This window comes from Stegodyphus dumicola, chromosome 9 (genome assembly GCF_044657685.1).
Source record: "Stegodyphus dumicola isolate Sdum_Otavi_A_Nest chromosome 9, ASM4465768v1".
NCBI classification, from domain to species: Eukaryota; Metazoa; Arthropoda; class Arachnida; order Araneae; family Eresidae; genus Stegodyphus; species Stegodyphus dumicola.
This window is the reverse complement of record NC_140776.1, coordinates 32,549,120-32,573,447: the sequence shown is the minus strand read 5'-3', so window position 1 is coordinate 32,573,447 and position 24,328 is coordinate 32,549,120. Positions and strand designations below refer to the sequence as shown.

The 24,328-nt window shown below is 32.0% G+C and overlaps 1 protein-coding gene across 4 annotated transcripts in view; it reads left to right on the top strand.

The window, feature by feature from the left end:
* LOC118192447 (cell adhesion molecule Dscam1-like) overlaps positions 1–24,328 on the top strand; it is an 816,729-nt gene that overhangs the window by 468,553 nt on the left and 323,848 nt on the right. For all 4 annotated transcript variants that reach the window (XM_085823333.1, XM_085823331.1, XM_085823332.1 and 1 more), the window contains one exon: positions 21,686–21,833. In XM_085823333.1, the coding sequence (XP_085679459.1) occupies positions 21,686–21,833 (148 nt within the window). The remainder of the gene's footprint in view (positions 1–21,685; positions 21,834–24,328) is intronic.

Here is a 24,328-nt window from a genome sequence, read left to right as displayed (position 1 = left end):
AATAAATCATATTGTGAAAGTTTCCGGTTGTTTATCCATCAAGATCTTTGGCTTGTTCGGAAATCGAATTAATCGCATAATCTTCCCCCTCTCGATTTTCGTGCCATAAATAATAAAAGATGTGCGAAATGCGCGAACATATAGGGTATATATATATATATATATATAATAGAAAGCCCGGCGGTCATACAAAATGACCGCTGTTCTAGATATTATAAATTGTAATTAAAATGATTTGTGCAAAGGTGTCTGCTAATTCAAACTGAATTACCCAGGGTAGGTGGCGAGGACACCCCTTTGCTTACTGCCCCACGGGGTTTGCCTCTTCTATATCATTAATTGCTTAAAGTAGAGTGCAATGAAGGAAACCACTGGTGGTACATTTCTTAAGAGCCCACCGCTAGCTCAATAAATGTGATTTAAATAATAAAATGTTAATTCACTTGTCGAAGATCTCTTTGTACACAACATTTCTTGTTCAGATCTTTCCATCATTAAGCTCGCCTTGCAGAGGACCATCCATTACTTTTTAATTTTACGTCCGTTCTTTCAAGAACTCTTGAAGAGGCAACATAACATAAATTTGACCGTGTCCAAATGCAGACTCAAATAAAAAAAATGCCAACACGCTTAAACGTTTGGCCCTGAGACTTATGGATGGTCATAACAAAGACAAGTTTTACAGGAAATTGTCTACGTCTGAATTGAAATGGCAACCCTGTGACGTGGCAACTTCACCCCATGGGCTAGTAGATTTACTCAAGCAACCAATAAACTATCGGAGACAAACACTTAAGCCGCATATATATAGATATATATATACATATATATATCTATCTCTCGGGCCCACCAGCGGCCGAGCGGTAAAGTCGCTGAACACTGGTAGTTCGGTCCGAGGTTCGAATCCCGCAAACGGGCTGGCTGCATGGGTGTTTTCGTGGTTTTCCCCATGTGTAACGTGTACACGAGCCAGTTTCCCTTAGAAAGTCCTCCACGAAGGCATCCCTCCTCTTAGGCAGATAGCCCTCGAGGCTTTGCCATAATACACACACGCAGGCTATCTATCTCTCTCTATATAGATATATATATATATAGATATATATATATGGGGTGGAGTAACATTACCTCCTCCGAAACGGCTGGCTCCCGGGCTTAGCTAATCACACCATCGGATTCCGCAGGTCCTTGGCATGCCATTTTGACCATTCGAGTCTTCATGGGACTTTAATTAGCCGAAATATTAATTAAAAACTAATTTTCGCTTAGGTTTTCCCTACATTTTCCACTTTCTTTCTTGGGCTTTCTCTATTAGAGGGATTTGGCTACGTGCCAAATTCTTTTTTCTCGAATATCTACGGAACGGCGCCGAGTTGAAATTCGAGACGCGTATACTCGGATTCCAAAAATTTCTCCAAATCCGTCGATACCGTTCTCATCTTCGTACGACTTTAATCGGCAGAGATATTAATTAAAACTGCGGAAACGTTAATTTCCGCGCTCATTTTTCCGAGTGGCAGCAATAAACTATCGGCGACACACACTTTAGCCGCTTATATATGTAAAGATCAGGTATAAAAAGAGTAGGATAGCTCTTTTAAAAAATAATTGGCGACCTTAAAATTAACATTGTAGATTTAGTGACCTCGGCTAAATTCATCTATTCTCCCAAATTCGAGATTTTTCTATGTTACGTAACGTTTTAATGCAGATACTTCTTGTCCAATCAAATTAATCGTAAACCAAAACTTTCTCTACTCGAACTGAAACTATCGACTCTCTCCTTTCTTCCTCTGAGTTGCAGCTTTTTCTTTCGCTTACACTTTCCTGCCGGTAACAAGTTACTTTTCTATGCTGCTACTTATTTGCCTAAGATGACGTCGTACTTTAAAAATGGAACTTATTGTATTCTTCTATAATTAAGAAATATCTTCTCTGCAAAAAGATCATTTGATATACGTAAAAAATAAAGACTGTGATTCGTCAAGCTCAGTTTTGCTAAATGTGTCATCATGCTTTCACCCTTCAAACCACTACGGTCTTTCGGCCATCTACGCAAGATCGAAACCTGTTAAAAATACCAATCTTTTCCTTCTACACATTTGGAATCATTACATATATATATATTAAACAATCGTACCACACACGCACCCAAATATACACACTGAAATGGTTTAAAAAATTTTGCTGCAAAAAGGATTTTATTACTTCTGTAGTTAATACGAGAATGTTATTAGTTCTGTAGTTAATACGAGAATGTTATTAGTTCATTTATCAAATATTCCGGTTAATGATATTAACTTTTATGACTTTCTGTTTGGAGATTGTAGTCATGCACGCAGAAAGGTTTAAAATAAATATTTGCCTTTGATATTAAACTATATATTTACTGCTATTTGGTATAGATTAGGCTATATCAAATTTTAGCACCATATCTTGCGTTTGTTTTGTGATTCTGATTGCATTTAATTGGTATAAATTAAGTTTACTCAGCCTGAAAAAAGATACGGAAGTGTTAGCAGCAGCATAAATAAAAGTTAATATAAAATTTGATAAGCAGAAATTGTTTCCGAATCATTCCTCTTATTTAAAGCAATCCAACATTTTATAAATTCCGGAAAATGTAAACATTCTTTAATTATCGCACTGGGAGAAACATTTTTTATGAATCTGTTGAAAATTCAGTAATTATTCAGAGAAGTAAATAAATATAATGTAAATAGCACGGTTGAAATTATTTATTTCCCTCGTGCCTTGAAGATGGCATTTTTACCAAATTATTATGCAGTAATCTACTTTAATTAATTCAGCCGCAAATAGTAATTAAAGTGCAGTCAAAAACATGACATCTTTATTCCGAACTGATTAACCATATTATGGAGGGGGGTGAATGTGAATAATTTGATGAGTAAACTAATTATTTTTTCTGACGTGTAATTATTTTTATTAAAAATATGTGTATTAATTTGTTGTTAATGAAACATTGATTCTCAAATGAATTTATTAACATGTTTTTTTTTTCTTTTATTTAAATATGAAGAAATGAAGAAATAATATAATTCTGTGCATGGGAATATTGTTTTACATTACAAAAGTTTTAATTTCGTTTAAATTCATGTGTGATGCCTTAATTATCAGTTTCAAAGAACATTTTAGCTTCTCAGAAATTCATTTATGACAGTGTTACTGGAAATTGTTATAAAAACACCGCCCAACCGGTGTAGGGGTTAGCTTCGCTGACTGCAGTGCCGATTGTCCCGGGTCCCCGGAGAAGGCAGGGATGTTTGTAAATGTGTTGTGTCGTTGCAGCATGGCGGCACACTAAATATGCGGCGAGCCGAAAGTCCTCTCGTGTGGTTTGGTTTTAGGGTAGAAGGGTGGGAGACCCTCGGACCCTACCCCCGGAAACTGAGCTTAATTGCATCCCCTGTAAGATGCTCAAAGCTGTTGCCAATGATGGGCGTAAACTAGCGCCCCCACAAGGAAATTCGAGGGCTTGGGCTGATGTTACTGTCATACAAGTCATAAAAATAGTGCCCCTTAAATGTTGAATTTAAATTAAAGTGTTAGTCAATTAAAATTTAAGCACACGATGATAAAATTAGGAGGAAATGAAATAATAGAGATTTTGTGTAATCTAAAATTAAATCATATTTTGCGATTTACTTCAAAATTACATCAATATCAGAGAAATTAGCAAACAGAACAAAGAAATCAGAGAAAGTAGCAACAAATCAAATACATACGCTTTAGGAGTTAATGACAATTCAACTTTAATTCGTATTTTAAAACATAAGTGCAACAGAACTATTTGGATGTAACCAAACTACTTTACTGAACGCCATTTAGTGACGTCGAGAACAACTTAAACGTTAATTCTAAATCTTAAGTGTTCCGTTTGGGTTCCGTCCAAAACTCGAACCTGGACTTCTTGAATACTCGTCGAATGCGTCAACTGTTACACCACGAAGATATGGAAGGAAAGAGGGAGAAAATAAGCATTATAAAATATAATTTAAAGAATAAGAGAATGAATAATTTGAATGTAAATAGATACAATGAACAATGAAAAAATATTGATAATATTATTCTGAAATTTTAATAATATGCTATTCAAATAAAAATTTTTATTCTTAATTTCAACTATACACTGTACACGTAGAAGAACAAAATGTTTGGAAAGATAAAAACAATATCTGAGAAAATATATCATACTTCAGACTCAATCCTTACACCGAGCCTGTATTATCTCACACAGCTTGCGCTTCTTGTGTCATTTATAAGTCATTTAAGAAACATTCGGATTTTGAAAATAGAGTGCTATGTAAAGTTACTAAATACCCATTTTATACTAGAAATAATGTATTTTATTAATGAACTAAACTCCAGCAACTATTAGGACCTTCTATCGTTTTAGGATAACATTCTAAATAAACTGTTAACAATATTACCTTGCCGACTGATAAATATATGCTATGGATGTAAATTGATAAATATATGACATTGCTGTTATAAAGTATTTCTTCCACTTTCCTTGCGAGCCTTCGTGGTGTAGTGGTTCTGCACGCTGGGCCGGTATTCCAGAAGTCCGTGGTTCGATTCCCGGCGAAGACGTTTGCTCATTTTTCATCTTTCCTGCTTCCACAAATATCCTAATGTCTCTACACTGTAAGAAAATAAATTATTTCCAACTTAATATACATCTTTAGTCTTTTTCGCACAGTTTATAATTTCTTTTTCATAACGGCATAAACATTCCCCCTATACTAACACTTGGATAAATTCGCCCACACTGCCATTCCACACTTAGATAAATTCGCTTACACCTGCTACTGGTAATTAAGGAGAAGATGAGGTTTTCCGCAAAACGTTAAGTTTCTTAGTTAATCACACAGTTTCTTAGTATGTGTATATTTTAACATGAATTCTTAAAAGCAGAAAGCCTTGAATAAGGCAGTTCTGCTAAAACAATTAATCCCGATATAAATTTGTATATTGTATTTTAATGAAAATATGCTCGACTGTTATCGTGATAACAGAAGTGAATAGTTAACTATGGTGAATTTTATTTAGTTTCTGTAGTTCCAAATGTACTTAATAACTTACATTACAGTACTAGGTTATGAGCTAGAGAAGTGTCATACTGGCACTAGTTGAAAATTCTGTCAGTGAGATCCTAAGAGGGCAGACAGTGGTCCATTTGTTGTTATTTTGTCCAAAAGCTATCCAGGAAGGTCGAATAGGGCCAAAAGTATCTAAAACAGCACTAGCGACGTCAACGATCCTCGAATAGTACGAGACTTTCACTCTAAAGGGGGGAACAAAATCGATTTTGAAGAGCCTGGCCGGTATGGCAGAACAGTCGAAGACGTGTACTGGAGAAAATTGTGTACCAGGTCAGTGAGGGCAGCAATTATAACTTCGCTGACTATCAAGAGATATTTTCATTCCTGTAAATACTTTTGTTCTCAGAAAAAATAAGTCTATGTTAGATAAAATAATTCGTTTGCAGTTTAGCTCGGTGATATAAATTTTCTTAACTTGCTTCGGCTGGCTATTGCATCTGCATCGGCAAGGGTTAATCTGTTAGAAAGTTGATTACCATTTTGGGTTTCTTTGGCAAGGTAAACGGCTTGCAAATGGTCAGGAATATTGACGTCCACTGGAGTCCACTGAAGGGTGTAGGCTTTTGGGGCAGCTATCATTGCGTTTATGATCACAACAATGTCCTGGGCAAGTTGATAGTTGCCTTCTAGATTTATAATTAGAGAAAATCATGTTGCTACCAGAATTCTGAACTGGAATGAAAATATCCTCAAAAAATACTTGATAGCTACGAGTTCGTAGGTGTAATTTGAGTCAATTTCTGAGACACTGTTTATTTCGTGCCAGTTAACGTATCATTAAAAAGTGAATGGATCAATTAGTGGTTCGTTTTGTAAATCTCAACACGTATTTATACATCGACACATTGATGTTTATTGCGATATATAAAGTATGGAATTTTCAAGCACCAAAAATAGTTATTAGGTAAGACTTTATTTTGCTTCCAGAGATACACTTTTGAACCAGTCTTTTGAATAGGAGTGTGCTTCATTTTCAGGCAATGACAAAGGAATTTTGCTACCTTACTAGTGGGCTTAATTTACTACTTATTTTACTAGTATTAGAGGGAAGATGTGCAAAACCATACCCAATAAATTTCATTGTGGGATATAAATAGTCTATTATACCTTTTAGTGATCGACGGCGATCTTGTAAATTACCAACATCTCCCAGACGTTTTCCAACATATAAATTAATTTAATGCATTGTGGGCTGATTATTAGGAAATCCGGTGTAGGTTGTCTCTGGGAGTTTCCTGCATTTCAGTTACATTGACAGTAAAGTATAATCAGTTCGCAATATCGATTACAGCTATATATATTATCTGACATACGTTATAACAGGAGCAGGTATTGTAATAACTGCTTAGTAGTATTGAGTGTAAGTTTTAGCATGCATTGATTTTATTTCTCTTGCTTTCTCTATGCATTTTATGATTACAAATATTGTAACTAGCATTTAATGTAAAGAAAATACATGCAAGCTTTTGTTCATTACTTTAATTATTTATTTATTTAACTTTTATTTTAAGCTTTATAATTCAATGCGTAAAACTGCTACTAATGCTTCTTCCATTAAAAATTTAAGATTCATCATCAAGTAAACAAAATGTACGAAAATTTTAGGGTGCTTTCATTACCTCATGAAGTACGATATAACAGACATGAGCCTCAGAAGTGGTTAATATAATAGTAGAAGTTCTAATCTTTCGGAGATTAAATTAGAGAAAATCATGAATCGTTTACTAGTAAAAAGCTAAAAGTTCTGAGAAGCGACTCCATATTGTCAATGTCAGGCAGCATAAGTTTGTGTTTAAAAAGAAATTAGTCCTACTTGTTAAATTTCCTGAATATAAAAATAACATGCAAACATAGCTAAGAGATTTCAAAACTACCGCTATTTAATAAGGGAGTGTATTCTAATATAGCCTAGGGTTTAAACTAATTATGTTAATACTGCATTGGAATCGCTTACTTCGCTGAAACTATCTGCAAGATCGTGCCTCGGAGCAATGTTTATGGATTACAATGAGTAGTATTGATTACTGATGCCTGATTCTGTTACCATAGTTACCTGGAATACCTGAAAGGATTGAATGTTAGCATTAATGACTTCAGTTTTAGTTTTTCTACCGCTGTAAACCCTATGATTATGCTTTAATTGAGACTTTAAATTACTGAAATATACGCTTTAGGTATATTTCGATTCGGAAGACAACTTTTTAATATTTGACGTTGTTATCTGTACAAGCTATCATTATGTCTCTGTACGTATTTAGATATTCAGCTCATGCATTTTAATGAAACTAATTAAAATTTCGAGTTTAGTAAACAACATGAAGAAAAGAAGTAATTTTTGAGATTGTTGTAAATGTAATATATGATAATAATCTTGCAGCAGCAATATGGTTGAAGAAATTGAATGATAACATTACATAATAGTTACTCGTTTCTTTAAAAATAGATTTCTTAAGCTATGATAGTGTAAATTTTATGTAGAAGTATGTCTTTACTTTCGTTTTGTAATATTTACGACATTTAACCAGCTTTCGGTTTCAATTATACGTCAAATTAATCTCTAGTTTTTCATATAATTCAAATGAATTTTTCTTTTCCCATATTTCTCTTTAGAAAAGGGGGCCCAACAGCGGTCGAGCGGTAAAATCATTGAACACTGGTAGTTCGTTCCGAGGTTCGAATCCCGCAAACGGGCTGGCTCCATGGACGTTTTCGTGGTTTTCCCCATGTGTAACGTGTATACGAGCCAGTTTCCCTTAGAAAGTCCTCCACTAAGGAATCCCTTCCCTTAGGCAGATAGCCCTAGTGTGCTTTGCCGTATTCACAATACACCAATATACCAATCTCTTTAGGAAAGGGAGAATATCCTTTTGCTATCACCGTCCGAAATACATCTCGTGTTTTATTAAAATTTTAACGTTTGTTTCCTTTCTAAAATGCGTATAATTCAGTATATAAATATCTAATAATAAAACTCTTTAAATAGTTTGTATCGATGGTGACAATTATGTCTGTGAACAAATCCTGATGGAAAACACTGATTAAGAGATAAATTATTTGTCAACTACATACGCTTTCTACAGAGTGAGATACTGTTCAGTTATTTGTTGTATATAACATACATATTCTTATAATCTCAGTTTTCTATTAACAATTTTCTTTCTTTTTATTCATCAAATGTAAAATGTGACCGATGTGATTTTGTAAGTTTCAGTGTGTTATTTCGCCTATGGGAAAGCACGCGAGGGTTATTTACTTTATCGATGAGACGATTCGTGGAAGGCTCATCAAGGGAAACTAAATCATATTTGCGTTACAACGCCGGATCTTTGTTTAGGTGTTTTGTTTCTCCTCTTGCTCACCAGTGGATTGAGCTGCGGGAGAAGAAAAATGATCACTGAAATGAGTATATTCAAAGCGAAAAATTAGTTCTCCGTCATTATTATGTATATTCTTTAATCGCTTAAGAAAATCGCGAAAAATTTCGGATTTCACATTTCAACGAAAAAATCCATTTTGACCGCTAACAAATCTGTTCACAAAAGTGAAATATAATAAAACATAAATTTAAAAGTTTCAGTTATTTGTTTCTTTATAAGTATGGGCTAATTATTGATTTATTTAAAACTATACATTTTATAATATTTGCTAATTTAAAGTACTTATATGTTATGTTATTGATGTTTCAAATATCCCATATCAATTTAATGCTTTCGTAGAGGAAGGACAATAACCGTAAGACTGTTAGCCGTCTACTCACTGAGAACGTTGCTCGAGCTGTACATAAGATGCGTCTGAATTTACACCTACAAGAAAGAAAAAGATCCGTCTCAATTTCGAAGGAGAACATCTTAAGATATGGACTCGACTGTCTCGCCCTTTTCCCTACCGCCAAACCTCTGATGAACTTTCGACTCGCTGCAAAATGGCTTCTTTAAAATATATTTTATTTTTTTACGTAAAGCTTCGTATTCCTATATTAATTTATTTTAGTTATAAATGCTTTCCTACTTTTATTTTGTTTAAGGGATTTTTCTGTAAATAATGATCTGAAAAAATAATAAATTAGCAGGAAAGTTCATATGTAATTCATTAATCTGATGTCAGTCGAGGAAATATAAAGATTTGATTTTTTTCCTATCTTATACGAGAAATAATCTACGAAAATATAAAAACATTGCATCAAAATTTGAACCAAGCTTTTAACATGTTTGCTGTAAAATTATATATTATATTTTTCATAAGATAAATGAAAACTTTAATATCTTGAAAAGTATAAAAGGCTTCTATGTATAACGCTTTAGAAATTCATAAAGCTATATCATACTGCAACATTCGTTCAGTCAAAGACTCATGCATTTTTAAATTTTTATTTGTGAAGTTGTTTTACTGGAACTCTATTCTTATTTGAATTTGCAAGGAAACATAAGTACTATTCGATGTATGCAAACTCCGTGAAGACTGAGAATGCGAGTTTAAAAAATCGAATTACTGTTTTATCTCCCGTCGTTTTGCTAACATTTGTGTAAAATGAATAAAACATTGAAATCCTATTTCTCCTTGCTTAGAGCTTTATTAATCATGCATAGAGCTATCAGCTCAGAGGATATCAAGTATCACATATTAACAAAATAAGAAATTGCTAGAGTAAGCTCGAGAGTTGGAAACGTGACGTGTGTGTATTGCAAATTTAATCAAAAAAGATCTCTCTTTTGCAATTTTACTTATGAATGTTACATTCCGATGTAATAAAATTATTTAGATACTAAGAAAACTGAACTAACGTTTTTTCATTACAGACTTCTTTCATAATATTTTTAGTTCAGAATAAAGCTGTTTCAAAGAAATCAATCAAAATGGAATTTCAAGTTTAGCTGTTAAAAGAATATATTTGATCTGATCGATATTCTTGAATTTGCGAGTCTTGTCACTTTTATGCAATTACAACGTATCCTTCTGCCTTGAAACTGAGATATCTTTAATTGAGGAAAGTGAACTTATGCTATTTTTTTTACCGATTTGTAAAATAAATGAAAGCGGTCAGAAACAAGAAAATGAAAACAAGAATGTTATTAGAAAACATTGTAATGTAACATTGTGATACAAAAGTTGCTATAGTAAGAAATCAATCAAAAATTATTTTAAAATCTTAAACGTTATGCTAAATTTAATATAGTTCTTTCAAAAATGTCTTGCAACCTAATCAAAGAACCAATATATTTCTCAACGAAGATCATCTCGTTAGAAATATTTTTGTGATTTGTTTGCCAGATGCAACTTGGATTCCAAGGAATCTACAAATTTTAGGTTATTTCATCCATAATGAACTATGATTCCTTTCGGGAATTTAACGTATAAAATAAAACGTACATTTCTTGATTATCGATTACACTCCGTTAGAGAAATACCTACATTTTGCAGTTGAAGTCTATCAGGCACAACCGAAACTTGCATAATTCCACGAAATCATCCTTTCATGAATAAGTAAGTGCCCTTACCGAAAGCTGAATGCTTGAGACTATGAAAAAAAGAAAGAGCTATGATGCCATTTTGCTATCTCAACATTTTGTCTCTCGGTCAAATTAGTTTACTTCAAAGCATGATACATAGAGCATGTAATTTTTTAAGAATAATTCTTCAGATTTAATATCTCCATTCATATTCTACTTATCACTGTATGTACATAAATTTAAAAGAATTACATATCTATGTTTCACACTATTTTCTGATCCATGCTCTGACGGAAGAGAATCCTGTACTCAAGCTATATAACTCAAGCTATATATAAGACGCCATTTGCGCTCCTGCAGCTGAAGAATAAAGTTCTGTGTTTAAAACTTGGAAAAAATTAGTCCTGGAAATTTATGAATTCCCTTTGTACCTCCAATTAATCGTTATTCGGAGTGTTAAATTAGCTCAGAAATTTCTCTCTATATATATGTAAGGCATAAAGTAAAAAATTTAAAACTAATGTTTCACAAAGATGAAAACTTTTTGAAATTCATTGTTAATAAATTTCAATTAATCTAATAAATCCAACAAAGAATTTAATAAATGTAAAAGCCAAAACTTTTAAATAATCACTACCCCAATTCAATAGGAATCTTTATGTTTTGTCTTAAAAAACTGTTTTGTAATTATATATATGTATATATATATTATAATTAAGAGGAATGATTAAAAGCTAATGCTAAATATATATATATATACCTATATACTCATTAAAAATAGGAGTTGGTTGGATAAACTTAAAGAATTAAAAAATTTAAATTCAACAATCCTGCGCTAAAGGTCCTGTTCCTAAAATCCTGTTTTTAGGAATATTTTACTACTTTTCAGTTATTTCGGTTCATTTTCACGTACGATTACTGTACTGTAGTATAGATTTACTATAATTTCTTCACTATACTTTTCCTTAGATAGGATAAACAGGATTTATTTTGCACCTTTATCTTGCAACTGATATTATCATATACTTTTATGCCCATTTTTTATTTTTATGGTTTTATTTACCCTTAAGGTCATAAATGATTTTATATATACTCATATAGTATATATATATATATGTGCTTAACATAATTTTAAATTTGCAAAATTTAAAATTATTAATTAACAAAGGTCATTTATAAATTAATCATTTTTATAAAGTTTTACTCATAATTTTTCATGAAAAATACAGCTAAAATGTTTAGAAAAAGGAAGATTTCACGATTGTTAATATGATATTTTTTTATGAAAATTATATCTGTTTCCTTTTATTCCTAAAGCATCGTTAACATTTCTTCCACTTACAAATCTCTATGCGAATATGAATTTATAATTTTTAAAATCTGAAAAACGCATGTGTGAGATGTTACCGTCATGCGATGATTTATAAGTGCTTTATTTTTTACCACTATATTTTCGACGACGATGTTCTTAAACTGCGAAGTTTTTGAACAGCTTTATTTTCGACGATGATATTTCGTACCAAGCACGATGTTTCAGAGCTGCGATGTTTTTCTCGTTGCTTTCTTTTCTTCCGCCATGTTTTGTACCAGGGCGTTTTCGACTTGCGTTGTTTTCTCCACGACGTTTCCGTCCGCCATATTTCTGCCGCGATATTTTCGGCTGTAACCAAACTTCAAAAATTACATTACTGAATTTTTTCTAATTTAATTATTATTAGTCGAATAGGGATGTGTCCCAAAATGTGTATTAGTCTCGAAATAGCATTTTGAGCCGAAACATTTAAATGCATTTTATCACTTTTGAAATTGTTGCCACAAATTATTATCACCCTGTAAGGTATTTAAAGAAATTAGGTAATCAAGAACCTGACTTAATGTATGTATGTTTCTCGCTTTGTCAGAAAAACAACGGTACCTAGAGCCATCAAATTCGTAGTCCGTAATGGAACCGTTGTCCTCCACCGGAGCATGGGTACCTGGAAGCTCGAAATTTGAATTTTAAATTTGTTTTATTATCTATTTCATATTTTGTAAAACTTCAATTTTATGTGGCATAAGCCCCAAGAACGTGACATTTAATTAATAATCACACAAATGAAAAGACAAAAAGATGTTTTTAAAGCGATATTAGTAAGAAAGATGAAACTCATATGATAAATTGAGAAATGATTGTAAAAAAATAGAAATATGCTATGGCAACACTTAAGTTTGCATCGGGAATTCTAAATGTATACTGCTGTGTACTGCTATCAGAATTATTGTAATTTTGCTGTTGAATAAATTCATAGAAAATGATGCTTAATACTAAAGTTAAAAAGACAAAAAAATATGAGTTATCAGGAGTGAAAGTAACAGCAGACTGGTAGACCGCGTATTCAGCGAAAGCAAAGAAAACTTTAACAAACACTTTTGAAAGATCGTTAAAATCTGACACCTTTCAGATTTTTTAAAAATATTTATCGAATTTTATAAAATTTAATTGTTAATTTTTTAAACAAGCTTTATACTCCATATTTAACTTTAATTTACTAGGATGAGCAATTGTATAATATGAATAACTTAATTGTATCAGAATATTTTTTCCTGCATCGTTGGTGTTTACTAGTTTGATGCGTACATTTGTTTAAGGAATTGCATTTGTATGTATATTTGTTTTGAAGTTTTGGATGTTTGTTGAAAATTAAAAGTTTAGTAAATTCGGAGCATTATCAACTCAGAAACAGGCTGTTCCATTTCCATGTCTCATTAAATCAATACCTCTGAAGGGGATGTACCGAGACTTATAATTACTCTATATCTTTTATACTACATTAAGGACTTCTGTATATATTTGTTTGCACTTTTTTCAATATGATTCAACTAATTGATGATTAAAAATGTTGGTCAAATTTGTTTCATACGTTTACGTTTTCCATAGTGGATTTTTGCACTTTTTGATACCTTTACTCTAAGTGAAACATGTTTAGTTTAGTTTACGAGTATGCTGAAACCCTCCTGCCTGATAATAATCGACCTCATGGTTAACGCAGCACACCCGACGCAAACAAACAAAAATACACTTAAGAGATAAAAACAAAAGAAGATTAAAATACAGATTAAACAGATTAACGCAGATTCTGTATCTTTAACACTAGAAGCGCCAGAGCAGTCATTTTGACTGTTTTCACGATTACACCTTGGATTCCTAAAAAACGCTTTAACTTAAGAAGTTACAAATTTTCTGATTTTCCTTAAAAACCTTGAAAATTATCGGTACCAAATATGAATCGAATAAAATTAAAATTAACGAAAATATTATTCGTTATACCTAAACGTGCAACGAACAGTCATATTGACTGCTAGTAATACTGGGTAGATTTATCTTGTTATCTCTCTTAGAAAGCACTCTTTCTATGAAAAATGTCTGGCAGACGAATTCCTTTCATTCATTGATTATTTACAACAGGATATACGTCCCTTCCGCTCAGATTATTTCCAACCTTTCGTCGTGGACTGTGACATCTACTTTAAAAACTAGAGCTGGGTAAATATGGAACTCAAAATGTGCTAAGAGTTGCCGGGTCCAAAATTGTATGTATAAAGAAATTTCGGAGACAATATGCCGAATGTGTGGATCTTGATTGGGGGTGAATCGATGTTACGCCATATTAAAAAGTGCACGGAAGCAGAAACAGTTTTGAACAATGAAGAAATTTTGACAATATCTTTAGAAAAGCTTCACACTTTTATTGCTATTATTTATGCAAGAGAAGCACATGGTTGCAATGATATGGATAATGATTTTTTGTGAAACATTACATTAGATCCTCCTTTTTTTTGAGAAACAATGTTTTGCAATCGTTAACAAGATATTATGAAATATCTAAGGTTTGACTTGAAATCAACTAGGATTCAGCATTTAGAAAGTGATAAGTTTGCACTGTTTTCAGATATTTGGAAAAACTTTATACAGAACTGCGAAATTTCCCATAAGCCAGGTAAAAATCTAATTGTGGATGAGCATTTCCATCCAAAGGCAAAAGTAAGTTTATATGATATATACAAAATAAGTCAAACAAACTGGGTATCAAATTTTGGATGCTAGTCGATGTATGCTCCAAGTTTATGTGCATGCTTTTCCATAACTTGGAAAAGATATATCGAGAAACGAAACTGAAAGTCATCCCGAAAATGTAGTAATACGTCTTCTAAGCCGTTATCTGATTTCAGGGGTTAGAAATTTGACTGCGGACAATTATGTTCCTCACTATCATTAGCTAAACGATTTAAAATGGAAAACAGAAGTTTTGTGAGCAAAGTGAGAAGGCATCTAAAATAAATTCCGCATAAAGTAAGAAGATCAAATCGCGGCTATTTGAAATAGTTTTGCTAAAGAATGGTAAACCTACACTGAAGATCTATCAGGGAAAATGAATATAAATGTCCTACTATTAAGTACCTTACATTCAAAGTGTAAATGTAGACTCACAAAATAAAAAGAAAGTTCCTGAAACAGTAGAGTTCTAGAACAAAACCAAATGTGGAGTTGATATCCTTGATCAGATTACGCGTAAATATTCTCTTCGGGCAGCCTCACGTAGATGGCTTGTGCATGTCTTTCATACTATGCTGGATTTAGCAGGAAAGAATGCCTACGATATCTACCATAAATTTAGTGATAAAAATATTACAAGGCACAGCTTCCTATTTCAATCAGCAGAGAAGTTAAGAGAGCAGAAGATAAAGCACAAAATTGCCCCAGGAAATTTCCATCTCTAGCAATAGACTCTCAAGGAAAAGATGTCAGTGCCACATTGGACATTGTAACAACAAAACAAAACCAGTGATGTGTGTAAAAATTTTCATATTATGTGTGTGGAAAATGCACTTTCAGTATTGAAAAAGTTTATTAAGTAATAATTGTGAAAAGCTACAATATGAGTTTTATTAAGGGTAAGTTGAAATTTATTATAAAATATCTATTTTTATAAAAATAATCTGTTGTTATTTAAAGAAGTTCTTAAATAACTATAATTAATATTCTTAAAACCATTATAAAGCATTTGCATTTTGATATATACATTTAATTCTCTTAGCAGTCAATTTGACTGCCGTTAGCCCTTCTAGGTAGGGAGAAAGCTCTGCGCTTATAGTGTTAAAAATACACTCACACAATACAAAATAAGAAAAAACATAAGCATAATCGGCTAGAAAACAAAAAATAGTAAGACGACACATAATTCGCTCACCCTACACATAAACTCGTAAACAAAAGAAAAACTAAAATATGTAATGTGCTATTCCTATGATAGTTTGGTTTCATTCACAATCTTCACAATTTCTGTTGCAGAGCTATTCAAGAATTTTCTTTTTTCAATTACATTATGTTCATTTATTTTTCCAAATCTTGTCCTCACACTCTCGGCTAGTTTATATTCTTCCATAAAATGAGCTGCATTTCCGTACTTCCCACAAGCCAAGCATTGATCATTGCCCTAGAGATTCTAGCGTTTTAAATAGGCCGGGATTCTACCATGATCCGAGATAACTTAAATAGTATCTATATTATTAAATAGATCCATTTTTCTTTTTATGATCAAAATTTTCAAGTAACCCTTATTTTTATTTGAACCATTCCATTCCCAAGCCCATTTCTCAAGTATGCTTGCTTTCAATTTTCTCAAGGTAATTCTTCTGGAATCACTAACATCGTCATAAATATCACCCTATCCCAGGGCTAACTGGGAATATGTATTGGATTTAATATAATTTCAAAGGGATAATTTACTAAAATATATTAATTTCTTTTTGAAATTTTGCGCCTTTCACAACAAAACGGCGTTTTGTTCTTCAAAATTTTGTGGTCAAATATTAGTGCCCTGCGTTATGGAAAGAAAATAAGAAAGAATCTGCATGAATGTATGCATACTTCTCGCACTGGAAAAAATCGACGGTACATAGGGACACCAAATTTTGAATAATGTAGTCCTCCTGTACAGGAAAAAATATCTCTGGCCCGCGAAACTGTGTATCGGAAATTCTAAACATGTGCTCTTTTTAAATATTTCGTGATATTTCTGTTGAATTGAATTTTATGATTTAAATGCGATGAAAATCATATTTAATACATAAAGGTAACTCACAAAACGTTAAAAAGGGTCACTTTGGTCGTCATATAAAAATTGATAATAATAAATTGTTATTAAATTAATCAGTACATACATGTATGCTCATTAAATAACTCTGTAGCACTTGGGGACTGTATACCTTAGAAAGCGATATTTTGCCAAAAATATCTTTTTTTGCCCTTGCGCTCAATGAAAGTCTGATTTCTTACGTTTCCAAAACTGTTTGAATTTTGTTCCTGCGTTCATTTAAACAGGAGTTATGATACACCTTGTCATCGAAAAACATACCGGAAGTACACAAGTGGAAAATATTTAAAAAGCCGAAGTGGGTGTGTCAAAGTTGTTCACTTTTATTTTCGGGCGTTAAAACATTATTTTATTGCATTTTAAAGACCAAAAAGTATTTTTAAGATAGCAACGAAACAAAATTTTAGCATATTTTCAAGCTGTGTGTTATGAATTCACTAACGCATTTTCGCTGGTGTTTTGATTCTGTGTTTACATTGCTGAGAAGCGTATTTTTATCTATTAGTGAGTAATATTCATTACCTTTTATAGGATATAGATAGATATTGGTTACTACACTGCAAACGAGTACGAAATGTTTGATGTTAACCATATCGACAATGCAAAACGATATTCTCTGATTTGGCTTTAAAAAACAGAGAAAAATTTTAAAAGCTCCAAAAAAAAAAAAAAAAAAAAAAAAGGTCATTCTGAAAAACAAGAAGAAATTAGACATAAATTAAGGGAATTTTAAGTTTACAAACTGAGTAAAAGTATGTAATCGAGCGTTTGAATTCTTTAAATGAGTTTTTTTTTTTCCATTTTTCGTGTTTTAATGCTAAGATGAAACACAATATCTTTAAAAATTATGATTGAAATCTTATGCAGTCTGGTATAAATGTTTAGAATACTTCATGTAAGGAGACAGAATATTTACTAATTGGCAAATGCATTTTTATAGAGTTATTATGGGTTAAACAAGAATTTTAATGAGAAAATGTGCTTTTCTTTGTTATATTACACATTTTAGCTTAAAAAAAAATTGAATAACTTCCTAGCTTTAAAATAATAGTCTGTCTCCTTGAGAATATCATTATGATGGATTTGCATTTTACAAAATATGAAAATATATTATATTTTTTTAATACAGTGTTTCTAATGTATTGTAAATATTGCTGTTGTTTTGCTTGTTTTATTACTTTACTCCAAAAATGCAAAATTAATGGTCATTAAATAACTCAGCTTCTTCATTTTTTTCATCATTAATCTTCTTAAAGCCAAAGTAAATGTACAAAATTAAAAAAACGTTCGAAGGTATACAACCCCCTTAACCATTATATAAAATTATATAAGAAAAGAAATTTTAGCAACATAATAATTAACATAAATATAATGTGTTTAAAATGGTATTAATTATCACATCCTGAAATAAAATATTTTGTAGAACTTACATTTCTTTGCAAAAAGCAACAGGTTAAATTTAGTTGACAAAAAAAGGTCGTAATTCATTATTCTTTCCTGAAGTTGAGCCTATGCAAAACACAAAAGAAAATAAGTAAGTGAAGCAGGCGATTTTGAGTAAAAGAATTTGCTATAGTTACTGTTAAAACGTGTAAAAGCCTGAGAAAGTATCCGATAACCACACCACCGATGGTAAAAAGTTTTTCCAAACTGCCCCGGCTCCATTTCATGCAACTAGGAAATTATTTTTATACAATTCTTGTATCGATTTCCGTTGGATGCCACCATATGTGTTGAACGAGATATTGCTCCCCGCGTAAGCCGACAAAACGCAGAAGCATTGTTAAGAAAAAAAGAAGCTTTCGTTTCTATGGTTTATCCAGAAGGAAAAGGAAATAGCTGTTTTCTTTTAAAGGTGTTAGAATGTTTCCTATTAAAAAGAGCACTTTTGAGGTTAAGGGAAAATGTGCAATATTTTTTAAATGAAAATATTTTGTATATCTAGTTTAGTTACTACTGTTAATATTTAGTTGCTACTGGTTACTCATATATATATATATATATATATATATATATATATATACTTCTATAGTATACATATATATATATACCTTAGTCTCTGTTTGCAACATTCAGATATATACAAATACACGTGTATTCACACACTCAAACACACATACATATATACATATATAGTATAGTATATATATTAATACATGCAAGTGGTTAGTCACTCTGATTGCTAAAGCGCCCGGGTTTGAATCTCGGAGAAAGCATGGACTTAAAGTTTCTTTCTTTTGCAGGCGGTAACGATCGGTCACCTGTTAGCTGTCTCCATAATAACGTCACCACCGCTTCAAGCTTTAGCAATGACCAACGTCTGTAATGGCTACTGCCAATCACTGGATAATTATACACATATATATGTATACAGTGTGTGAGTGTGTGTGTGTGCCCATGTGTGTAATGATGATTTATTAGGTGGTTTGAAAATGTCATGACACTTTTATTCTATGTTTTTGAAGTTCATGTATTTATATAAATAACATATATATAATAACATTTATATATTTACGGCTCCATCTGAATTGAATGTTAAATCGTGTGAAAAATTTTGAAGAGAGAAAAAAAAATCGAAAATCTGAGGGCATAAGATCAGGCAAATATGATACGGGTGTCAATACGTTTCATCCAAACTCCAATAATTTTTGTCAGGTGGTCAAACATGTCTGTGGTATTGTTTCCAAGCTCCTACCAGAAAACCAACAAATCAGTTCGAATGTGTGCTGTGGTAGTTTCAACGAATCCATTTTCAAGAAAATTCAAGAGCTCTTTAATCGTATAGGAACTGCCTTCCAACCCGATAACATAAGACCACACACAAGTTTGATCACCTGACAAAACTTATTGTAGTTTATATAAAAAGTGTTGGCACGACAATCGCCTGAACTTGTGCCCCCAGAGTTTCACATGTTTCGCTCTCTTCAAAAGTTCTTTCATATTATACCATTCACTTCAAATGAGGCCATAAGTCAGCACCTTGTTCAACTTCCACGATAAAGCTAAGTACTGTGCATTGAGAAAGCAAACATTTATCGAACAAAATGGGTAATAAACTATTAACTGCTCACTGTTCTTAATATATATAGAAAGGACGTTTGAAGAACATTTCGTATGACTTCCAGACAACCAGATACAAGTTAATGACATTGTAGAGACATTACGTTATTTTTAATGCAGGAGTGATGAAAAATGAGCAACGCCCTCACCGGAAATCGAACCGCGGACCTCTGTAATACACGCCCAGTGTGCAGACCATTACACTACGAAGGCATACTAAGATAGAGGGATAAATACTTTATAAAATATACATACAGCAACGTTACTACATCGAGATAACAGCAGTCCTTGAGGACAACTGAACCCATTATTTCGTGAGAAATACATTAACTACTGGGTCCTCCTTTTGATCACATTTTCGTCGCTTTCACACAATCAAGACGATGCAATTAATGAAAAAAAGGAAACGGCGATGGGTTCACAGAGCATCAAGGCAGAGCAGAAATACAACGTGCTCTAAGATGAACATTTTCTTCAGAAGGAGTCAGTTTTAGCTCAGTTTATTCCCTGCTTGTTAAAATTAAGTTTCGGTTTCGAAATTTAGAATCGTTATTGCTTGAAATGTTATGGAAATATGTACATCATGAGCATTATGCAAGGGTTATATAATATGAATTAAACTCGAAATGACGCAGTTCAGGGCAATTTATTTTAAGCACTTACCATTTTTACGTTGAGAATAGGAAATATTTAAATTAAAATTGAGAATTAAAGGTTTGTTGCAAATACACGTATTTATTTTTTGTTACAGAAGGAGCGAAAAAAATATGTACATATCACATATGGTCGTTGGGTATTTATTATTTTCAGAGAGCAATGTCATTCATAGAGGTATATAACTGTCCTGGGAATTAAACACCTGATATTATTTGAAAGCAATAGATGCAGTTCTTAAGAATATTCATTTCTTACTCTTGAATCGGATTGATTTAGATGATCACAATTCATACAATCCATGGTCTGTCTAATAAATTTATTTAGTATTTTCATAAAGTGGCGTTATATACTCTGTTATTATTTATTTCATGCGTTGCTAAACTTTAATGAATTTTTGATTAACAAACCAGACTATTTCTTAGCAAGCAGTGGCATTATGTCACGATAAAAAGCATTTCTAACTCCACAGCGCAAGACAATCGAAAACTCTAAAGATATGCTATTTTTTAATATTTTTGGATTTTGCTGATGAATTGAATTTTATATTACGAAACTTCAGAGTCCATGATATTTAATAAATAAAGTTAACACGTAGTCTTACTAAGAAAACTCAAACTCAAAGTTAATAATCAAAAGACAAAAGAAATGGTTAGCAGGAGTATTGCGCAACCGTTAAAATCTGAAACATTTCAGGTTTTTTTTTTTTTTTTTTTTTTTTTTTTTTTTTTTAATTTTTGTATATGTGTATAACATGCATAAAATGCAACTTAGACTGAATTTTTAAATGGAAAATCAGAAGAAAATACTAATTGTGTAATTTTATTAGTATTTGCATTTTACTAAAATGCTGTAGCCCCTTAATTTTAAAATTATAAGCACCAAGGAGAAACGGTTAATTATTTTTCACATATGGTGATATTGGCATGTGCTTATTTTTCCAAAGCAAAATAACAATTTCCCCCTGGTAACGGCCATATCGTTAGCGGTATGTATTCCACAAAGCAATATGTAGTTTACACTGCAAAATGAATGAAACATTAACTTAACAGTGCAATAACGGATGCGCTAACTTAACCATATTCTATGCTATTCTACTATATGTGTTTAGTTTTTGTTAATTTTAGAAACATATCTAAATATGTACCTACTTGAATATGCTTCCACATTTTAATATATTATCACATTATTTATTATGTTAAGAATTTATCTAAAATGATTGACTAGTTTTCCAGTTGCTTGAACTGGCGTATTTTTCTCTTTTCAGTTGGAGCCCATTTTGCAGAGAAGTTCAAAGCTCTGACTCTTACAAGAGGTCAAAGTGCAACGCTGACATGCAAAGCAATTGGAGAGAAACCATTAACTATATCTTGGAGTAAGGACAGACACCCTTTTAATCCGTCTTTTGAACCACGGTATGAAGCGTTCTCTTGACTATTAAAACCCATTGCTTACTAAGTGCCATTTGTACATAACGACAGACATAATTAAAGACTCTTTCCCCCCAAATGAATTATGAAACTAATTGAAATTAATGCAAAACGGATTTTTTTTCGTAGCGTCCGTACGTACGTACGTAAGTATCTCGCATAACTCAAAACCGAGAACTCTCAGAACGTTGAAATGTTGTATATAAGACTGCTATAATATATAGTTGCTTACTAATTGCTATAATAGCATACTGCATAATAACACTTTTTGAAGGTGCGAAGTAGCGCATTTATCACATAGAGATCTGTATTTCTACTGCCTTGCATGAAGCAACGGAAGTATTGTAATCTCGATAAATTCTGGCTACCATATTTCAATAAAAATATCTATATTGACCGCTATCAAATACAATTTAAGGATGTTCTTGCGTGACATTTGTACATAACGACAGGCATAATTAAAGACTCTTTCCCCCCAAATGAATTATGAAACTAATTGAAATTAATGCAAAAGGGATTTTTTTTTTTTTTTTTTTTTGTAGCGTCCGTACGTACGTACGTACGTAAGTATCTCGCATAACTCAAAACCGAGAACTCTCAGAACGTTGAAATGTTGTACATAAGACTGCTATAATATATAGTTGTGCACCTGGCTTTTTCGTTGCAAAAGTATATACTTATATATTATATATATATATATATATATATATATATATATATATATATATATATATATATATATATATACTTATTCTCAATGAGTCGGCTCAGTGTTTTAGTCTTATATTTTGGTAAATTGTGCAATTTTGGCTTTAAAAATTATTGAATTGTGTTGTTCTGGTTATCCGGTTAAGGCTTTTATGCCCTTAGTTAATCTGCATGCAATATTTGTAGAACTTTCAACAATTTAAAAGTTGTTTGAGTGCGGCTGAGAATAATTTTTTACCATAGCAGCTATATTTGTTTATATTTGAAATTTAGCAGAATAGTGAGTTAAGTCATTCTGAACGTTCAAAGTGTCCTTTTTCCGAGTGGGTCTAAAACGAAAATTTAGTTTTATGTACCGAAACATCTGCCTTCTTGCCTGCAGGCCGGATTGCTTGTTTTTGCGTAGAAACTCCAATTTTAATTGTAAAAATTGTTTTCTAATTTTTTAACTATATTTTTGACTTTTTTAACTTGTATCTTCCTGTCAGTAAGATATGATCTTTTCGTTTTTTAATCTTATACTTATATTTTAATTTTCTTGGTTTTAATTTTTGTACTCTGTGAACTCAGAGCATTTAATACATTATCCTAAATACAAAGAATGAACAGGATCTGCAACAATAATTGTATACTATAACTAGCAGATGAGCGGGCTGGAGCCAAAGCGAAATTAGTAAGTTCTATGTACCTCTAAAAATATACAAAAACATTTCAGTATGAATAAAATTAGTTCATTGTTTCTAAGGAACAACAAATTCCTAAATAATTTATTTCCTGAAAAGCCAGGAAATGCAAACGTTTGCCACTTCAAAGTACGTATACGTATGGCGTCATGATTTAAATTTAATGTATTATAACCATTTTTTTCTCAGTATCAATAAAATACTTAATGTAGCAGTAATACATCTTGTCAATTTTCCTAGCCTGAAAAAAAAATCCAACAGCAGTTAATTATTTAAAATCTTGAATTTAAGGGAACATTTTTGACATACAGTGACGTCACATGCAATCGCGTGAGTTATTCAAAGTCAAAATAGGACGTTATATAACAATAATAATCTTTAATATCTATCTAAACGAATTTAGTTTACTGCGCGTGCCCAGACTAGAATTTAGAGCAATTACAACAATAATAATCTTTAATATCTTTAATGTTTGACAATGCTATCTTCGTTTCATACTTTGTAATTTTTTTTTTAAATTATTAACAAACTCCACTATTTGAAAGAGAATAGTGACAATATTTTCCGAAATAAATAATATTTTTATCCCCAACGAGCCAGACTTTTGCCACTTTTCGAAACAAATGTGAAATTTGCATTTTGAGAGTTCTTAATTAGTATCTAGACTGCTTAGGGTCGCACGAAGACGAGAATGGCAGAAATGGCTTTCTCACGAATTTTTGGAATCTGGGGGTTTCTCTCTTGAAACTCAACTCCTCGCCGTTCCCGGAGAGCGTAGTGGCAAACCGCACATGGAGTTCAACAATGTTAAACGAATTTAGCTTACTGCGCATGCCCAGAGTAGAATTTAGAGCAATTACAACTTTGGCACAATTTTAAAATAAGCTAAATACGGTGTATGGTTGATATTGTGTTATCTGGGCGTAAACAGTTCGGTGTTTTAAGAATTTTTAGGTTTAAAATTGCTTCATTATTTATAGTGTAACTATCGATTGTAAACTACGCAAATTTTCGTTTAAGAAGGATTACAAAACAGGAAACATTACAATATATGTTAGCTGAATGCTTATGGATTTTAATTCTGAGGAA